At 41.2% G+C, this 17,287-nt stretch overlaps 1 protein-coding gene across 1 annotated transcript in view; it reads right to left on the reverse strand.

The window, feature by feature from the left end:
* syne3 (spectrin repeat containing, nuclear envelope family member 3) overlaps window positions 1-17,287 on the reverse strand; it is a 51,518-nt gene that overhangs the window by 6,844 nt on the left and 27,387 nt on the right. Inside the window, 10 exon segments of the mRNA XM_020599140.1 lie at window positions 725-775; window positions 1,225-1,410; window positions 2,894-3,037; window positions 6,189-6,813; window positions 8,785-8,957; window positions 10,980-11,086; window positions 11,089-11,137; window positions 14,746-14,880; window positions 15,535-15,678; window positions 16,139-16,288. Coding sequence (XP_020454796.1) covers window positions 725-775; window positions 1,225-1,410; window positions 2,894-3,037; window positions 6,189-6,813; window positions 8,785-8,957; window positions 10,980-11,086; window positions 11,089-11,137; window positions 14,746-14,880; window positions 15,535-15,678; window positions 16,139-16,288 — 1,764 coding nt within the window.

The following is a 17,287-nucleotide window of genomic DNA, read 5'->3' on the forward strand; positions in this document are numbered from 1 at the left end:
TATGGCAGCACTACTGCTATGGACTGCAAGCGCCTGCAGAGAGTGGTAAAGACTGCGGAGAAGATCACCAGGACTCCACTGCCCTCTCTGCAGTGCGTTTATAAAATACCACTTTCTCACTTGCCATACATCAGCCTCATCAGCTTTGACCAGTTGTTTTTCCTCCAAGGCCTGCTCACATTCCTTGCACTCCATTACTTTTTCTCCATCCCACGGACAGTCACAACGTCTTTCTTCAGTAGTCGATCGAGCAATTATTTTCAATCTGTGAAGCAGGTGAATTTGGCACTTCAAACAAAATTATGCATTCATCACTTTTACTGGCTGGGAGGTGTCAAAGTTCAACCCCCCCGGACCCCCCAATACAGTAAAACTACACATTTTAGAGTGGCCTTTTACTGTGGCTAGCCTAAGGCACAGCTGTGCAATAATCATGCCGTCTAATCAGCATCTGGATATGCCACACCTGTGAGGTGGATGGATTATCTCAGCAAAGGAGAAGTGCTCACTGACACAGATTTAGACAGATCTGTGAACAACATTTGAGAGAAATAGGTCTTTTGTGTACATAGAACAAGTCATAGATTTTTGAGTTCAGCTCATGAAAAATGGGGGCAAACAGAAAAGCGTTGCGTTTATAATTTTGTTCAGTGTAAGTGTTTTACTGCCAAATAAAGAGGGAACAGAGTACTCCTAGTCACAGTCCTAAATATTTTGGTCTTACCTTTTGTATCTTTGCTGTGATGGCTGGCTCCTCTTGTTTGGCTTGGACTCTCTTCAGAAAGACAAAATATATCAATTAATTCACAATTTTGACTTTGTTCAAAACTTCAGAAAGCATTACAAATATCAGGCTTGTTCACAAGATCACCATACTAAATTTAAACTTCACTGAAGCTCTTGTTGACTACTGACTCATGCAGAACTGCATTGCTGAACTAATGTGACTTTCTAGTCACTGTCAGGCTGCACAGCTATGCAATTACAATTGTGTACTGTAAAAAATCTAATAAACAGCAGCTACTGTACAAATTATGTTACATGTGGTGAAAAATACATTTTGCAAAAAGGAGGATTATCATGACAACATATCAAAGTGGCCACATCAGTTGACAGTTACCAAAATCAAATATTCTCTGTCTCTCTCTGTGTACAAAGCATTATAAAAGAATTCAGAATTTAAATGCAGGAAGATTTGACTCTACAATAATAAGTTGTACTCACCTTGGCACTGGTTCTGGCCCTGATCTCTCCTACATCTTTCAGTTTGGACTTGTAGAGCATCCAGCGGTAGCGGAGTTCCTCCAGACCCACATCCTCTATTGGCTCAGAACCACCCTCACTGCTCTGACTTTTTTGCAGCAACAGCTGGAAATGTTCCTGACCCCAGGCCAGTCTTGTCCTCAGAGCCTGTGCCAGGACACAGCAAAGTGCTTTAGGTACACTGGTGTGTTCAGAGATTTTTTTTTCTCCATTTCCAAAAAAATAAACAACATTAGATACATAACTTTTAAATCACAAGAGATCAGTGCAACAACGGTTTTCAGCCTGATGTATAACTGCACTAAACATAACATTAATTTAAGGGGGGGAAAGTAAATAAAATAAATAAATACTGGCAGATCACATATAATAATGGTTTTACCCCTGCAAATATATTGTTAATAAGCAAAAAGTAGGAAAAAGCTAATTAAATCTAATTAAGAAGAGCTTTGATGTTGTTTAGACAAACATTATAGCTGTTGCACTACATTTTCTTGATATATTAATAAGAAAAACCATAGACTTGGCAGACTCATTGGTTTAGAGGTAAAACAGGTTTCACTGAATGGATTGAAGGAAAAACGGTCAAGACATCACATTTCTATTTCCATTCAGTCATTTACACTCAGTGTCTCGCACAATGAAGTGTACTGACTGACAGCACCCAGCTACCATTGACAATACCATTTCACTTTGTCTTTCTTCATTCCACCTTCATCTACGATGGTATCGTCCAGCTTCTGATTAACTGAACACACCTGATCCAGGTAATTGGCAGTGGGTAGGGCAGGGATAATTGGTAAACAAACAGGGTAGCAACCCTTGAAGACCGGGATTGCCCAACCCTGGAGTAGAGCTTTCCACAGCTCTGGGCTGTTGCCTGACTGGGTTCCTTCAGTTGCTGTCTTGCACAGTGGGGTGGACTGAGTGACAGTGTTCAGTTTCCATTGACAATAAATTGGCAGCTGTCACTAACCCAGGGATTTGTCTCCATATGTTCTCAGAGTGCTCAGCAGCACAGCTGTGCACTTTGGGCAGAAGGGGGCTCACCATACAGTCAGCATTTCCAGCACTCACAGGGTTGAAGAATCCTTTAAAAAGTCTGTATCCAAATCATGATCCGGATCAGCACCAAAATCTAATCAACTGTTCTGTGGGCCATACCCTACCTCTCCAAAACATTTCATCAAAATATGTTAATTACATTTTGAGTTACTCTGTTAAACAAACACCGGCAAAAACGTTACCTCATTGTTAGTGGAGGTAACAAACGCTGGCAAATACAAAATCTACACATAAAAATTTGCACTATTTTCTGGATGCCTTATTTAACATGTCATAATATATGCTTTCTAGCATTCACTTCAAACACTCTCCTACAAGTCATCCTTCTACTTGGTGTGGAATGTGTGTGGGATGCATCATAAATAACTCCATCCTGTTCTGAGATAGGAGTATTTTAGTCCTAGGTTCTAATAACCTGAGATCCCTCTACTGGTCTATGAAGGTATCAACCAAAAGCATTGTAAAAGCTTGTTAAAACAGAAGACAAGAATGACAGATCATACTATAACTTCAGACTGGGCTGTACAAAAACAATATGCATGTATAAATGTTTACCAAAACCCACTTTGAGAATGTTCTGCTGGACCTTGAATTCTTTGGCACTGAGTGCTGCTCCCTTGGTGCTGGTTATCCCTGAGAGGAGTTCATTCTCCTTGCACAGCCAGGCCTCAAACTCTGTCCTCATGGATTTGTAGTCTCCTGTTTTATCCTGAAAAACCACAAACAACTCATACAAATGAAGATTCTTGCAGTCAGCAGTCATTGTATATTCAATTTGCATTTGGAGTGGGGATTTTTGGAGCTGATGTGTGAGTTAAGAAATCTATTCGCAGGAAATGTTTACCACAGCAACAAGTGCAAAAGACTGATGCTTAATTATCTGCATCAGTCACTGGTATGAATGCAAGCACTAAAATAACTTTAGCTAAGGGGCCACAGGGAGAAACTACTCTTGCCACACTTTTCTCATTGACAAAGTATTCTTTTTTGTTTTAGTAGAGCCTTTTAGTACCCACCAAGAACAGCTGTCTACAAATGGCAACTTTATTAAAATTTGCCTTCAGCCCCAGAATCCACCAGTAAACATGCATTTATTTAGAATGAGGTACCACATAAGCAGAATGTGAACTGTAATAATATTGTAAGGCACTGTCCTTGTTGCTTCAATTGATAATGTGCTTTAAAGCTCTGCAGACAAATACTATATGGACAAGGCCCCATTTTAACCCTAAATTTGTTATCCCCAACAAATTCCTAAAGTTGTGATGCCTAGTTGCCTTGTATGATAAGTTCTCTTCTGCAGCTCTACCTGTTGGAAACGACTTCGCTGTTGAATAAAAGTCAAAGACTTCCCATCTTAAACAGTCATTGTTGTAGCAACCAGTTAAATATTGGAGCTGCTTCAGCGAAATGTTTTCAGCTAATTTGTGTATTTTGTGAAGCAAGCCATAACATAAGGCAATAGTATGGGAAAATTATCTAGAAGACTTCTGTTTGTGAGGAGGAACCTTGAGCTTATCACTGAAAGTAAACTCTGAAATTAAATGCACAGGAAAAATATCTCAACTGCTGCTTCAGCCCAGTTTGCTAGTCTACTAAGTTAACCAATGAACAGGAACTCCATCTATATACTACCTATTGGATATTGGGCGAGAGGTGGGGTACACCTTGGGCAGGTCAACAGTCTATCACAGGGCCATTATAGTATATTGTGTTTTTACATCAGCATGTGTCAGTCTGCTTTAATTGAGCTAGCTGTGTGGGCAAGGGTTGGCCTCTGTGTCCATCTGTAGGGTGTAATCCTTCTGACTTGGGCTCAGCTGACCCTGCTTGTGCCCAGTGCCGATTGGGGGCAAGCTCTGGCTTCAACAAAGCCAGCTCATCGAGAAACGTGATTGTCTGAAATGTTGTAATGATGGAAAGTCCTTACACAATCAACATTCGCTATGTATCTGTTATTTCATTGCAACAAGATTTGAAAATTGAGCCTCCCAATTTGGTCTTCTGATGAGGGATTAAAATAATGCCTAGTACCAAAGGCTCCATGTTGCAAGCTAGTAACACCACACCAACACCATGAGTTACAGTATGTGTCGTTTCTCTGTGGCAGAACAACATAGTGCTGGGCCTGGGTGCAGACCATAATACTGGGCCCTCATCCCATAATGCAATTCCTATAAAAGGATAACTAGCCTCTTGTGCAAACAGTAGACTACCAACCATCTTCCTAAATATAACCTCACTTAGAAAACAGCACATACTCATACAAAGAAAATAATCAATCAACAAAAAGGCTATGGACACTGTAGCAGATGCAACATGGACGTAATTAAAAAGTCAACAGTAAAATGTAGCATAGCCATGGTATATTACACATGTAGATTTGTAAACACTAGAAACACGCACACAGGCGCAGTCTAACAACTATTATAGGCTAATTCAAAACAGGGAGCACAGGCAGGGTTAAAAATACACAATGTAAACAACCAAAGCTGTGCTGCTACATTGCAACTTGGAATCAATCATCTTCCTCATTATAGCCTCCCTAGAATCTATCAGAAACTAGCATAATACTCACACAAACAAAATAACCAACAATAAACAAAAAGGCTGTGAAACTGCCATGGGCATGAACAGACATAAACTAGCTTTCACAATTTAGCAGTGAACAGCAGAGTGAAGCACTGTCCTAGCAATTGCACACACATGCAGCTGTACAAGCAAAATAAATATCATTGCGAGTGCATCAACATTTACTCTTCATCTCAGCCACTCTGCACATTTTTGAACATCACCAAATGTAAACACTGTGCTGCCACGTCATTTTAACTTGCAACTAGCTAGAAAATAATGACTGTACTCCCCTATCTGAATAACATACTGCTAGCCTTGCGTGATGGAAAGTTCTCCACGATCTGTCTTGGTCAAATTTCCAACTGTGGAAAAATCTAGTCTATGGCTCCTTGGTAATGAAGGATGGACAGCTGTGCTGCTAGCCAGAGCATCCTCTATGTTTTTAGCTAACATTAGCTCATTTTTGCCAGTTGCTGACAACAATGCAGAGCAAACCTATAAAGAATCCAGTTTCTTCAGTTTCGAAAGTTTGTATTCCAAATCTTGCTTCTCTTTTCTATTTGAGCACTATTCTTGCCTTTGCACATCTGTGGCCTTTTGAAAGAACACACTACGTTTTCCCCAAGCTTGCGTTCTGCACTACAAAAATCAAATAAAACAAAAAAGCCTCTACACTACTGAGGGTGTGTTTGATTTAGGTTACTTTGTATGCTCCGTCAGTGGAGCAAATCCAGCTACTATATAACCTATGAGGAGATAAAATTACGATAACCTTAACAGTAGAACATATTTCACTCAAATAGTCCCTCTGCTGACTTAGCATTTCTGTACATTGTTGATTTATATTATTTGAACATTCACGCCCACCCGGGCCCCCAGATGGTACAAGCCCGAGTGCAGAGGCACCGCTTGCACCCCAATGCTCTACCAGTGCTGGTGCCACCTCCACATGATCAAGATGCAGAAGATAAACCACATATTTTGTGGTGCAGTGCAAACACAACCGAGCTGACTCAGGAGCAGGTCAGCATGTCTCTGCCACACATGCCTCGGCTCCAAAGGGCTGACCCGTGCTGATGGAAAAACACTACTAGAAAGAGACAACCATTCATTTGAACATTCACATCTAGGGGCAATTTAAAGTCACCATTTAACCTATCATGCATTTCTTTGGACTGCAGGTGGAATTCAGAGAACCTGGAGACAACCCACGAAGGCATTGGCAAACCATGCACACAGGGCAGGAAGCATGACACTTATTTAGAGTAATTATTGCATAACAATACCAATGTCTGTTGTGGTGTTGATAGCGGCTTGGTTGGATCCTTTCTGAACAACAACATTCCTCCTCCTGAGCTCAGACACTCCCCAGACTCTGTGCTGCTTTCTCCTGAACCGATTCTTGCACCTTCACCATAATTGATATTTGCAGTTTTTGCTGCTCTCCCCCTGTCTCCAACCAAGATGCCGCCTTGTCCACCTGTTGATTTATCACCGTCAGGGCTTCCATCAGCAGTGGAGTGTTTGGAAACTCTCTGGCTTACAATTCTGTGAGTGCTCCAAGCAGAGGAATCAGCTTCATCTTCTTTAAAGGAGTCATGTTCATCATCATGTCCAGACAGTATGAGGTGACCTTCAGTGGGGACCTGGGTCCACCCCCTCTGCCCAGTTATCATCCCCTCCCCTGCCTCTGCTTCCAGGCCTCCTTCTCTTCCAGACACAGAACTAACCAAGTGTCCACACACCTCTTTTGGTTGGTCATGTTGTTGTCCTCTCTGGCTCCTGAAGCCTTCTGCCCTTACCCGATTGTCATTCTCCTCCAGAGTGAGCTCTGAGGTGCTGTCTAAAGACAGGCCTCCAGCCCCCAATACCTCCATGCACTCTGTCTGCTTTGTGGAGCTGTTCAGTAGCCTGAGACAAAGTAAAACAAAGATTCAGTGTTTTATTCACTCACCAGCTCATCAACTCTACAGTATACCTAATACATTAACAACTATATGAAATTACTGCTGAACAACAGAGAATGTTCCTCAATTTTTTCTTGCCTCCACCTAGGTTATGGTTGACATTTTTGCAGAAATAAACTTGAGATCAGAGATCTGTTGATGTTTTGTTTGTTTATATACAGGCATATATTTTGTACAACAACCACGTATCTCCAGTGAATGAACTTGAATGCTGTCTATGGAGATTCTCATTCCCTTACAAACAGCTCTTTTAACAAGAAATGGCTGTTTTTTTTTTAAAGGTCTATCTAATGTAAAAACAATAGCTTAGTTAACAAGTCTTATTTCACTGATTCTAATGTCTTGAACTTTGTTTTACCCTCTCCAGCTTGCTATTATATCATGTCAACACCATTTTTAGTTGTGTGTTTTCATCAGTTTGACACATAACACAATAATTGTACCTTAATTTTAATCAGTGCAGTTGTCTGCATTGCCACATAACGACCCAAAATTCACTCGCCTTTAAATGTGCATAGCTGTAATCCAAAGTATATTTTTAGCCATTTTGTTTGGATTTGCAGGTGCAACTACAGTGATTGTGTATTGGCACAATGTTGATGATGATGTGTATTACCAAAATGCTTCCGTCATTTAGTGTAGACACCAGCGCTGGCCAGAAACCCATCACTTGGTAACATGCTAAAGTAGTAATATATAGTGTAAAAGATCACAATTTCACATTCAGAGTTACATTTATTACTAATCTCAGTAATAATCAGTTACTTTGGCATTTGTGGGTTTTGCTGTATGCTATCTTCCTGGGTATTTGATGGTGGATTAATATCAGTCATGTTTCAGCAAGGAGAGGCTGGTCTGTGATGTCAAAGCTTGGTGCTCAATGCACTGAGAGGTGGCCAGTTTCTACCTAGAGAAATGCCACTTCCAGTAACTTCTTAGATGGCTTGTTAATGTTAGCCATTGGTACACCTACATTCAGGAGTCACAGAATACTTCTCATGTCTCTTACAGAATATGATTATTCCTTTCTTCTCGCTTGAACCGGAAGACATTCCAATCATGTGAGGATCAAGAATGTCCTGATACTCTTATACTTGCTCTGAGGAGTGGGGAGGATACTGGAGGAGCCATGAGCAAGAATGCACGAGAGCATCTTTCACTGAAGTCTTTTATGGACTTACACAACCCTTTAATAGAAATCAGTTGATGACTGAACACCTCAAATGAAGGCTCATTTCTCATGTCTCTAACAATGCGCTTCCTTGATTCTTCGCTCCTCGCATTTTTTCCTTGTATCGTTTCCTCACATCTTAAGTGGTATTAAGACACAAGGCCAAGACCCAAGTGAGGGAAATGTGGACCAGTACAAGAGACTTGGGAAGCAGCTACACTTCTGTTTAGAGCCAGAGGGTGTGTGAACCACACAGCTGAGGGCAGGACTTGTGGAGTGTTGTGTGTCATCACAAAGGCTAAGCTAGGGGATGGGTGGTCAACAAAATATCCGAACTGTAGGGTTACCCGCTTGGCAAACAAAGTCTTATTTATCATTTCTACATGATGAAAGGTGCGAATGTGGAGGATTTGGAGTTGTTTAAATGACAGAGCTGGGCTGAATAACTGAAGTAAAGTATGAAGTAATGTAACATTACTTTTTTCTGCTGAGAGATTAGTAATGTAATTATTTTTAAGATATTAATATGTAATGGGTCACTGACTACATTTTTCAAGTAATGTGTCCGAAACTGGCAGACACTGATGGTTAAAGCTGTTGCTCCTGAGCTGTTCCATTATGCAGTGTAGACAAACAGTTTTGCGATGTCCTGCTTACAATCACTACACACTATGTATAATAAAATAATAACAATAAAAACATTTATCCTCATACTCCACTATCCATCATACTTATTTCAGGTACCTATGAAGATTGAGACTCATGTTGTGCAGGGCCAACCAGGAATCTCGCAAGCGCTTCATGTCTCTCAAAATGTGGACCTGTCCCTCTTCTGAAGTCCTCTCCAAAACGCCCTGCCCCTGGACCTCCATCTCTTGCAGCTGAAGATCCTTCTCTGGAAACTCTCCCAGTGCTCTCTGTGGGAAGGGGCAAGGGAATACTTTAATATAGATCGTGGTCAGGGGATGGAGAACAAAAGTCATGGAGGCTTAACTGCCAGACAGTTTTTATCATACCACAACCATGATAAGGATAAGGATAATCACCTTTATTGGCCAAGTATGTTACACACAAGGAATTTGTTTCCGGTACAGAACCGATGGCAGCCATCTGCAGCGGCAGCTCAACTGATGGCTCACACACACATAGGCTACACCAACAGTGACAATAAAGGAGGTTCCTCTGAAGGGAGGCCTCCCCTCGTCTTCCCGGACAGCTCCGTTACGCGATCAGCTCTGTACACCTGGAAGCCCAATACTTGTATTGTGCTGTCCTCTATGGAATCACTGAGCCAAGTCTCCGTGTAGCATAAGGCAGCAGAGCGTGCAAAGTCAGGGCTAGTTGACGAGAAGGATTTCATTCATCTTGCTGACTAGGGAGTGGAGATTTGCTAGGTGGATAAACGAGAGTGGAGTCCGCGTTCCTCTCTGGCGAAGTCTGACTAAAGCACCCGTATGCTTGCTACGCCAGCGTTTCTTCCAGGTCCCGTATATGGCAGCTGTGCCTCTGATAAGAATGTCCACACAGCATTCTTTGTTCACAAAGATTGGAGAAAGATAGTTCGGTGTAAGTTGTCCGATATTTAACAGTTTTTCTCTGGTAAAAGTAATCCGGGATGGGTTGCAAGAGACCAAGAAAACAAAGAAAAAACAACAAACACAAGAGAACTCGTGTAACCAAGGCTGCCTTCATTGTCAGCGCCATATAAAGAGTCTCCTTGGTATTTCCATTAAAATTCAGGACCAGGGCCATCATTTAGGGTCAATGTAAGATTTTACAATGCCAGCTGACAGAACAAAACAAGGCAATGACATTAAATTAAGAATGGGGGAAATGATTTGAATCAATTGATTCAACTGATGACTCCATCATGAACCCTGATCCCTGCAAGTCTGGACTTCCACACTACAAACAAGACTAAAATGTTCCTAAGGCATCAGCAGTGAAGTCAACCTTAATGACTGTAGAGAAACAGATGTCCCTCTTCCATCACGATGAAATTATATGCTGAACTGCATTTTTGTCTTATGAAAAAATCACTTCAATGACCACACTAGTTATTTTGCTGCACAGTCAAGACTAGTGAATCCCATTCACCATGATTATATCAATGAAGCTAGGCTAAATAACAGAAACACCCATGTAGTGTATAACCCAGTAGAGCAGCAGAAAGTACAGACTCCACAATGACCCTACAATTGAAATCAAAATACTCCAAAAGCTAAACTATGGCTCCATGCTCTGGAAAATGGCTGGTAATAACAGAAAGTTTAAATGGATAATATTAATAAATATGAAAAGCCACTGGTGTATTAAGACTTATTTGTATATTCTCTTTTCCTGGGCAGACTGACTTGAGCCCATTTCTTCCAACACTGCCTAACTAATGCAGGCCAACATGTTTTTATTGTTGTTATGTTTTCATTTCCCATCCAAGGTTTAAAATTAGGCAGAGGATCGATTTCTTAGTCTTCAATAATATTATTTTGACTAGGAATGCTTCTTATTTCAATACAAAAGGTATAATGGACAGAGTCATATATATAACTGGCTGATATGGAGGATGGCGAGTTGGCTTAAAATTTGGGTTTTAGGCCCAGGAGTCACCAGATGAAGAAATCTCACTCTGGAAAAGAGATTCACCTCAGATGAAAAATACTACGTCTCCATCTCTCCAAGTCCTGGTTGGAAAAGCTGCTATTAAAGCTCAAACATCTAAAGCACCTTATCCAAAGGTCAAAAATAACGTTATTTTGTTTTTAACAACTGGCAACATTTCTGTTCTGTTTTCCAAACTGGAGCAACTCTTCATTAATGTATACAAAGTACACCTACAGCATATCATAATGTTAATTATAAAACCAAATATACATAGAGATGAACTATACTGTCCTTTGAAACTGTTTAATGATCATTGGTGCAAGAACACAAAAACAGACCTCAGCTTCAGGCTGGCGGCCTTCTATGCTCCAGTCTCCTGAGGGGCTGTAGAAAGACTCCAGTTTTTGCCTCATAATCATCAGCCACTTCTCTATGTTCAGCAAAAAAAAAGGCTCTCATGGTCTGCAATGCTCTCCTCACTCTCATGCACCTTCACCTGGAAACAAAACAAAAAGCAGCAGCACAGTCAATGGCAAGGAAAACATCTGAAAATTCACACCAGGCATTGTCAATATCTGGAACAGTATCAATATACAAACAGTAACTTCAGGGCAAAGTGGACAGGTTGTAACCAAAAAGTGCTAAAAATCCATATTTTCAATTTATTTGTCAAAACCTTTTAGTTATCAAAAGGTTACAAATTGTTAAGGTATGAATGATCAACTTGCTTTTCTTCTTCTCCGTGATTTTAGTGGTTGGAAAACAAAGAACCAACTTCTTCTGTGCACACCTAGCCTTGTTATTTCAAGATCAAGATCAAAGATTTTTATTGTCAATTCACTATATGTGCAGGACATACAGAAAATCAAAATACTGTTAATCTCTCACCTACTATTGAATGCCATACCATTTAGCAAAAAGTAGAGGGGGCAGGCGTGGACCAACACCTGTCTGCACGGATCATTAACTACCTCACAGACAGACCTCAGTTCATAAGGCTGCGCAACTGTGTGTTGGACGTAGTAGTCTGCAGCACGGGGGTGCCCCAGGGGACAGTGCTTTCCCGCTTTCTGTTCACCCTCTATACGTCGGACTTCAAGTACAACTCCCACCAGTGTCCTCTACAAAAGTTCTCGGACGATGCCACCCTTGTTGTATGTGTATCTAGGGGGAATGAGTAGGAATATAGGGGGGTTGTTACCGACTTTGTGTAGTGGTGTGAGAAAAATCACCTGGTCCTGAACACCAGCAAGACAAAAGAGATGGTGACAGACCCCCGGCGGAAATCACCAGCATAACGGTGAGCTTTCAGGGCTCAGATATTGAGATTGTGGACACCTTTAAATACCTGGGTGTCCACCTCAACAATAAACTGGATTGGACCAACAACACAGATGCTCTGTACAGGAAGGGCCAGAGCCGCCTCCACTTGTTGAGGAGACTGAGGTCCTTTGGTGTGTGCGGGGGACTCCATCGGACATTTTATGATTATGTGGTGGCATCTGCGGTTTTTTACGCTGTTGTGGGTTGGGCGGGAGGTAGCACGGTCAGGGAAATAAAGAGACTAAACAAGCTGGTCAAGACAGCTGATTCTGTCCTGGGCTGCCTTCTGGATTCGAGGAGGTGGCAGACAGAAGGATGCTGGCAAAATTAACATCCAGAGTGAGTGTTCAGCATCCTCACAGCCTGAATAATGAATCCGTCTGTAAGTCTGGTGCAGTGGGCCCTGAAGACTCTGATACCTTCTCCCTGAAGGCAGGAGTCTAAAGTGGGAGTGTGAGGGGTGGGAGGTATCATCAGCAATGCTGATGGCTCTGCGGATGAGGCAGGTGTTAAAAATGTCCGTGAGGGAAAGCAGGGGGGGGTGCCGATGATCTTGCTGGCTGTTTTCACTATGTGTTTTAGAGTCCTTCTGCAGGAGGCAATACAGCCTCCGTACCACACAGTGATGCAGCCAGTGATGACACTCTCAATGGTGCCCCGGTAGAAGGAGCACATGATGGGGGTGGGACATTGGATGTCCTGTTTACGGAGGAAGTAGAGGCGTGTTTGAGCCTTCTTGGCCAGTGATGTGGTGTTGTTGGTCCAGGAGAGGTCCTCAGCAATATGCACCCCCAGGAACTTGGTGCTGCTCACTCTCCACTACAGTACCGTCGATGGTCATTGGTGGATGCTTTAGGCCACATTCACACTGCAGGCTGAAGTGGCTCAAATCCAATCTTTTTGCCCAAATGTGACCCATGTCCGATTTCCTTATGACAGTGTGAACAGCACAAATCTGATTTTTTCAAATCAAGCCCAGGCCACTTTCATATGTGGTCCTAAATCGGATACATATCCGATGTTTTGCAATGCGACTTCAGTCTGAATGGCCATGTCGCATTTCGTGCGATTTTTATGTCACTGAAATGCGACAGACGTCACAATTCTGCACTGAAGGAGGCGAGGCCATAAGCAATATTTGTACTCTCCTTCTTCTTGATATTCTTATTATTATTATTTCTTTATTTCGATTGCACATTAACTGGTACATAGCTATGCACATGCTATCACGAGACGCATCCATTTTTATTTTCGCAAACACAGTACGCTGCGTCTGACGTCACGTCCTCTTCTGCGCATGCGGGTCACCTCAGGGCCGTATACCATTCACACATGAGACAGATGGCAGTCGCATTTAGTGGAGGCATGTTTGAGCCTTCTTGGCCAGTGATGTGGTGTTGTTGGTCCAGGAGAGGTTGTCAGAGATGTGCACCCCCAGGAACTTGGTGCTGCTCACTCTCTCCACTACAGCACCGCCGATGGTCAGTGGTGGATGCTTTAGAGGTTTTCTCCTAAAGTCCACAACGATCTCTTTAGTCTTCCCCACATTGAGGATGACGTTGTTGTCCTTACACCACTGGACCAGTTGGCACACCTCACTCCTGTAGTTGGCCTCGTTATTGTTGGTAATGAGGCCAACTACAGTCGTGTCATCCACAAACTTGACAATGTGGTTGGTGATGTAAGTTGGCACACAGTCGTGGGTCAGCAGTGTGAAGAGCAATGGGCTGAGGACACACCCCTGCGTTCCTTGGCTTTACTGTAATCTCACATACTAGATTTTTCTAAGGTTATTTCATCTCACATACTAGATTTTCTTTTTTCCCGTTTTGGTTTTATAATGGGGAAAACACCTTGTGTTCTGGTTTTAAAACAAAACGCCTTTTTAATTCAATTTTATTTTGAAATAGAAAAGCAAAAGAAATGATACACAATTTAAAAAGTTTATTTTAAAATTAAATCGGGAAAACAATCTAGCTTTTTGTTTGTGTGATGTTATGGTAAATCTAAAGAGTGCCAGGAAATGAGGAGGCTAGGTGTGCACAGAAGAAGTAGGTCATTTGTTTCCTCACCACCAAGAAGACAAAGTTGCTTGTTCATACCTTAACAACTTGTAGCCTCACAGTTATGGCCACACTTGAACCACATGCTGAATTTATTCTTGAATGTTGTAAGAGTGGAAAAACACACAAATCAGTACTGCTCTGCAGTGTTTTGGTTCTGACTGGAGCACAACCTTTAGAAGAAGGAATCCTGTTCATCATTATTTCAAATCTTTGTATCGTTCATTCTTTCATTTTTCCATTTTAAAATAAAGGTGTCATTTGGTCTTAAAACTAAATAATGGCATTTTTCAATTTAAAACCAAAATGTTAAAACACAACCTAGTTTTTGTTTTGTGTGATTTTAATTCAGTGTTGGAAATATAAGCTGCATTAACCAACAGCAAGAATGCATTACATCACGTGATGAGCTGTAAACAGGAAAAGACCGATTCAAAACCAAACATGTTTGACATTGCGAAGAATATTATGTGCCCTTCTGAAACATTTTTTTTTTCAAATGTTGCATTGCCTGCCCTACACACCAGGTGCCACACAGCAGTTGAGGCAGAAATAAATCACTTTGTGGTTATTGGTTAACACAGCTTAGCAAGGGAAAAGGGAGCACTCGGTCTGATGCAAGGCATTGCAGTGCTAATGCAAACATGGCAGAATCATTTTCACATCAGACTGAAACCACACAAACAATTAATCGTACAGCCCTAATCTTCTGTCTTACCCTGACTTCCTTGCAAAGACGTTTCCAGTCAGCACAGAGCATCTCAAACTGAGTCCTGTTACTCTGACTGGAGGAGACCAGAGTCTCCAGCGCTGTGATGTAGGCGTCACAGTTCTCCAGGTCCTTCTGGATCACCTGAGGACACAGTGACAACAGGCCATGAGAAATAACACAAACAAAGCAGTTTGGTGTAAATTTCAGTTAACTAATGACTGCAGGTAGCATTTCATATCATCATTTAAAATATTGTAGTTGTTAGATATTATATAATGGTCAATGTGGTGATGCAGCCAATCATTTATAACAAATAAATTAATCACTTGCCAACAATAATTTCAGCCAGCATTCACAATGCTAACTGGAGTTTCAGACTGGCAGTTTCTCTGAACTGATATGAACTCAAACCAGTGGCTGCCTAGAGGCAAGGAAAAATGTTCTAACACTGCAACAAGCTTTGACATATGTAGATGGGCAAAAATATGCAAATACTCACATTATACAAGTTCTTGGCAATGTATCCAGCTGTGTAAGCATTATTCCATCAAGCATTTAGTGTCTTTCCTCATATACCACAGTTTGAACACAAGAAAACCTATAAACTGGTGTCATATTCCGATGTTTGCACTATGGTTACTTCTGTAAATTTGCAAAGGTTGCACAAAACTTGCTGTTAATTCATTTGCGTAATCAGTGGAGGTAACAGTACCAGTGGACACAAAGTATTTTGTGTTCCAGCAGACACCTTCCCCAAATCTGGCTTGGTCCTGGGCTGACCTGGGATAAACTCACCCTGAACTGGTCTGACTGGCTTTTCTTGGCCAAGATGTCAGGCTGGAGGCCATCTACTGCCGTCAGTTGATCTCGGAGACCAGCCAGTTTAGAGCGAACCAACCCGTATGTGTCACCAAAGTCCTTAGCTCTTGAGATTAAGCCCTAAGGGACGGAAACATAATTAAGCGTTTGGCTATATACTTTAGCCAGTCATGTCCATATTAAGGCCTGAACAAGGGCCTTGAGCCACTGACATTTCAAATTATATTACTTTATTACAACTTTGAACTTGTATTTTTAAACTGTGATTGTTTTTGACTAGCCACAGATGGATGCTATGAGCCAATTATATTTTATTCTCTTTTCAGTGTAATAAAATTAAAATGTTTTGTGCTTTTGCCCTATAATTTTATACATTTATTACATTTTTATCTAAATACACTTCACAGTTTTTATGTCTAGTGCAGCTACATGCTACAAATGTTATGTATGTACAGTAAAGTAATTAGTATTAATGCAATAATAGACATGTGGGCACAAATTGGAAGGCCGAAGAGTTGAGGGTTAAGAAGCATGCTTATAGCAGCAGAGTGGATTTTTACATGGAGTTTTCCATTCTCACAATTTTAAGCTCTCTGTTCTTGATGGCAGCACTCAGCTCACCTTGCAGATCATCAGACCTCTCAGGACCAAACACGGAGTGCAGCAAGTCTCCCTTCACCTGCAGCTGACCGAAACGCTCCTGCAGCTGCACACTGTCCTTCAGCAAATGCTAACAAAGAAGTCAAAAATGGAGAACACATTGTCTGTTGCTCATTAACTTTCAGTCTCTATTATCTAAACACTCTGCATTGGAGGTAAGGGCCTGTACAAATATTGTATAATTGATGATGAGACTTCAGGATCAATTCCACATATTTATTATCCACACCTTTTTAATCCAGAAAGAATTTCATATAGAACTTCATTCACAATTTTTGTGACTTTACTACAGTACTACTGACATAGTGATGCAACTGTTACACAAGCTCTGAATTTTCTTTTGTTAAAGACTTGAAATTGGAGCACTATACATCTTTCTGTGGGTTAGGTAGGGCACAAATCTGAGCAAAAGAGGAATGGCAAATAAGTAATTTTACTGTACTTCTTTTCTTTCCTTTTTTATTTGGAATCATCTTGTTTATTTAGGTTGTTTTATTGAACAATTTAACAGCAGAGTGAGACAAGGAGCTTTAGGTGAAACAACATGCAACTAAGTTATGAACTGAACAAATTTCTGACTGTACTGACAGATTTCCTACTATGGCTCAGATGCAAGAAAAGTTTAGTATTTTGGTTTCCACCAACATGGGAGTGACTAACAACCAATTAAACCAACAATTTAGTGAATATTATAATTATATTAATATATAGATATCTTATACTATATATATTTCAGCATGTGAAAGAAAATACATTTTAATAAGAATATAATAAAGAGAATGTATGCTACATTGAGGTTGTATATGCAATAGCCAGCAATGATGTGCAATTATGCAGTGCAAACTGAAGATGTAACAGTCAGGTGGGATACATGAGGTAATTCCTGATAATAAGCTACTGTCAGCTGTTTAGGAGTCTGATGGCAGTTTTTCAGTCTAGAGGTCCTGCATTTCACACTTGAGGATGGAGGCAGCTCCCCTGTGGACTCTGCGGTGGTAGATGCTCTGCAGAGAGGGCAGTGGAGTCCTGGTGATCTTCTCCACAGTCTTTACCACTCTCTGCAGGCACT

Source organism: Monopterus albus, unplaced genomic scaffold (assembly GCF_001952655.1).
Source record: "Monopterus albus unplaced genomic scaffold, M_albus_1.0 scaffold40.1, whole genome shotgun sequence".
NCBI classification, from domain to species: Eukaryota; Metazoa; Chordata; class Actinopteri; order Synbranchiformes; family Synbranchidae; genus Monopterus; species Monopterus albus.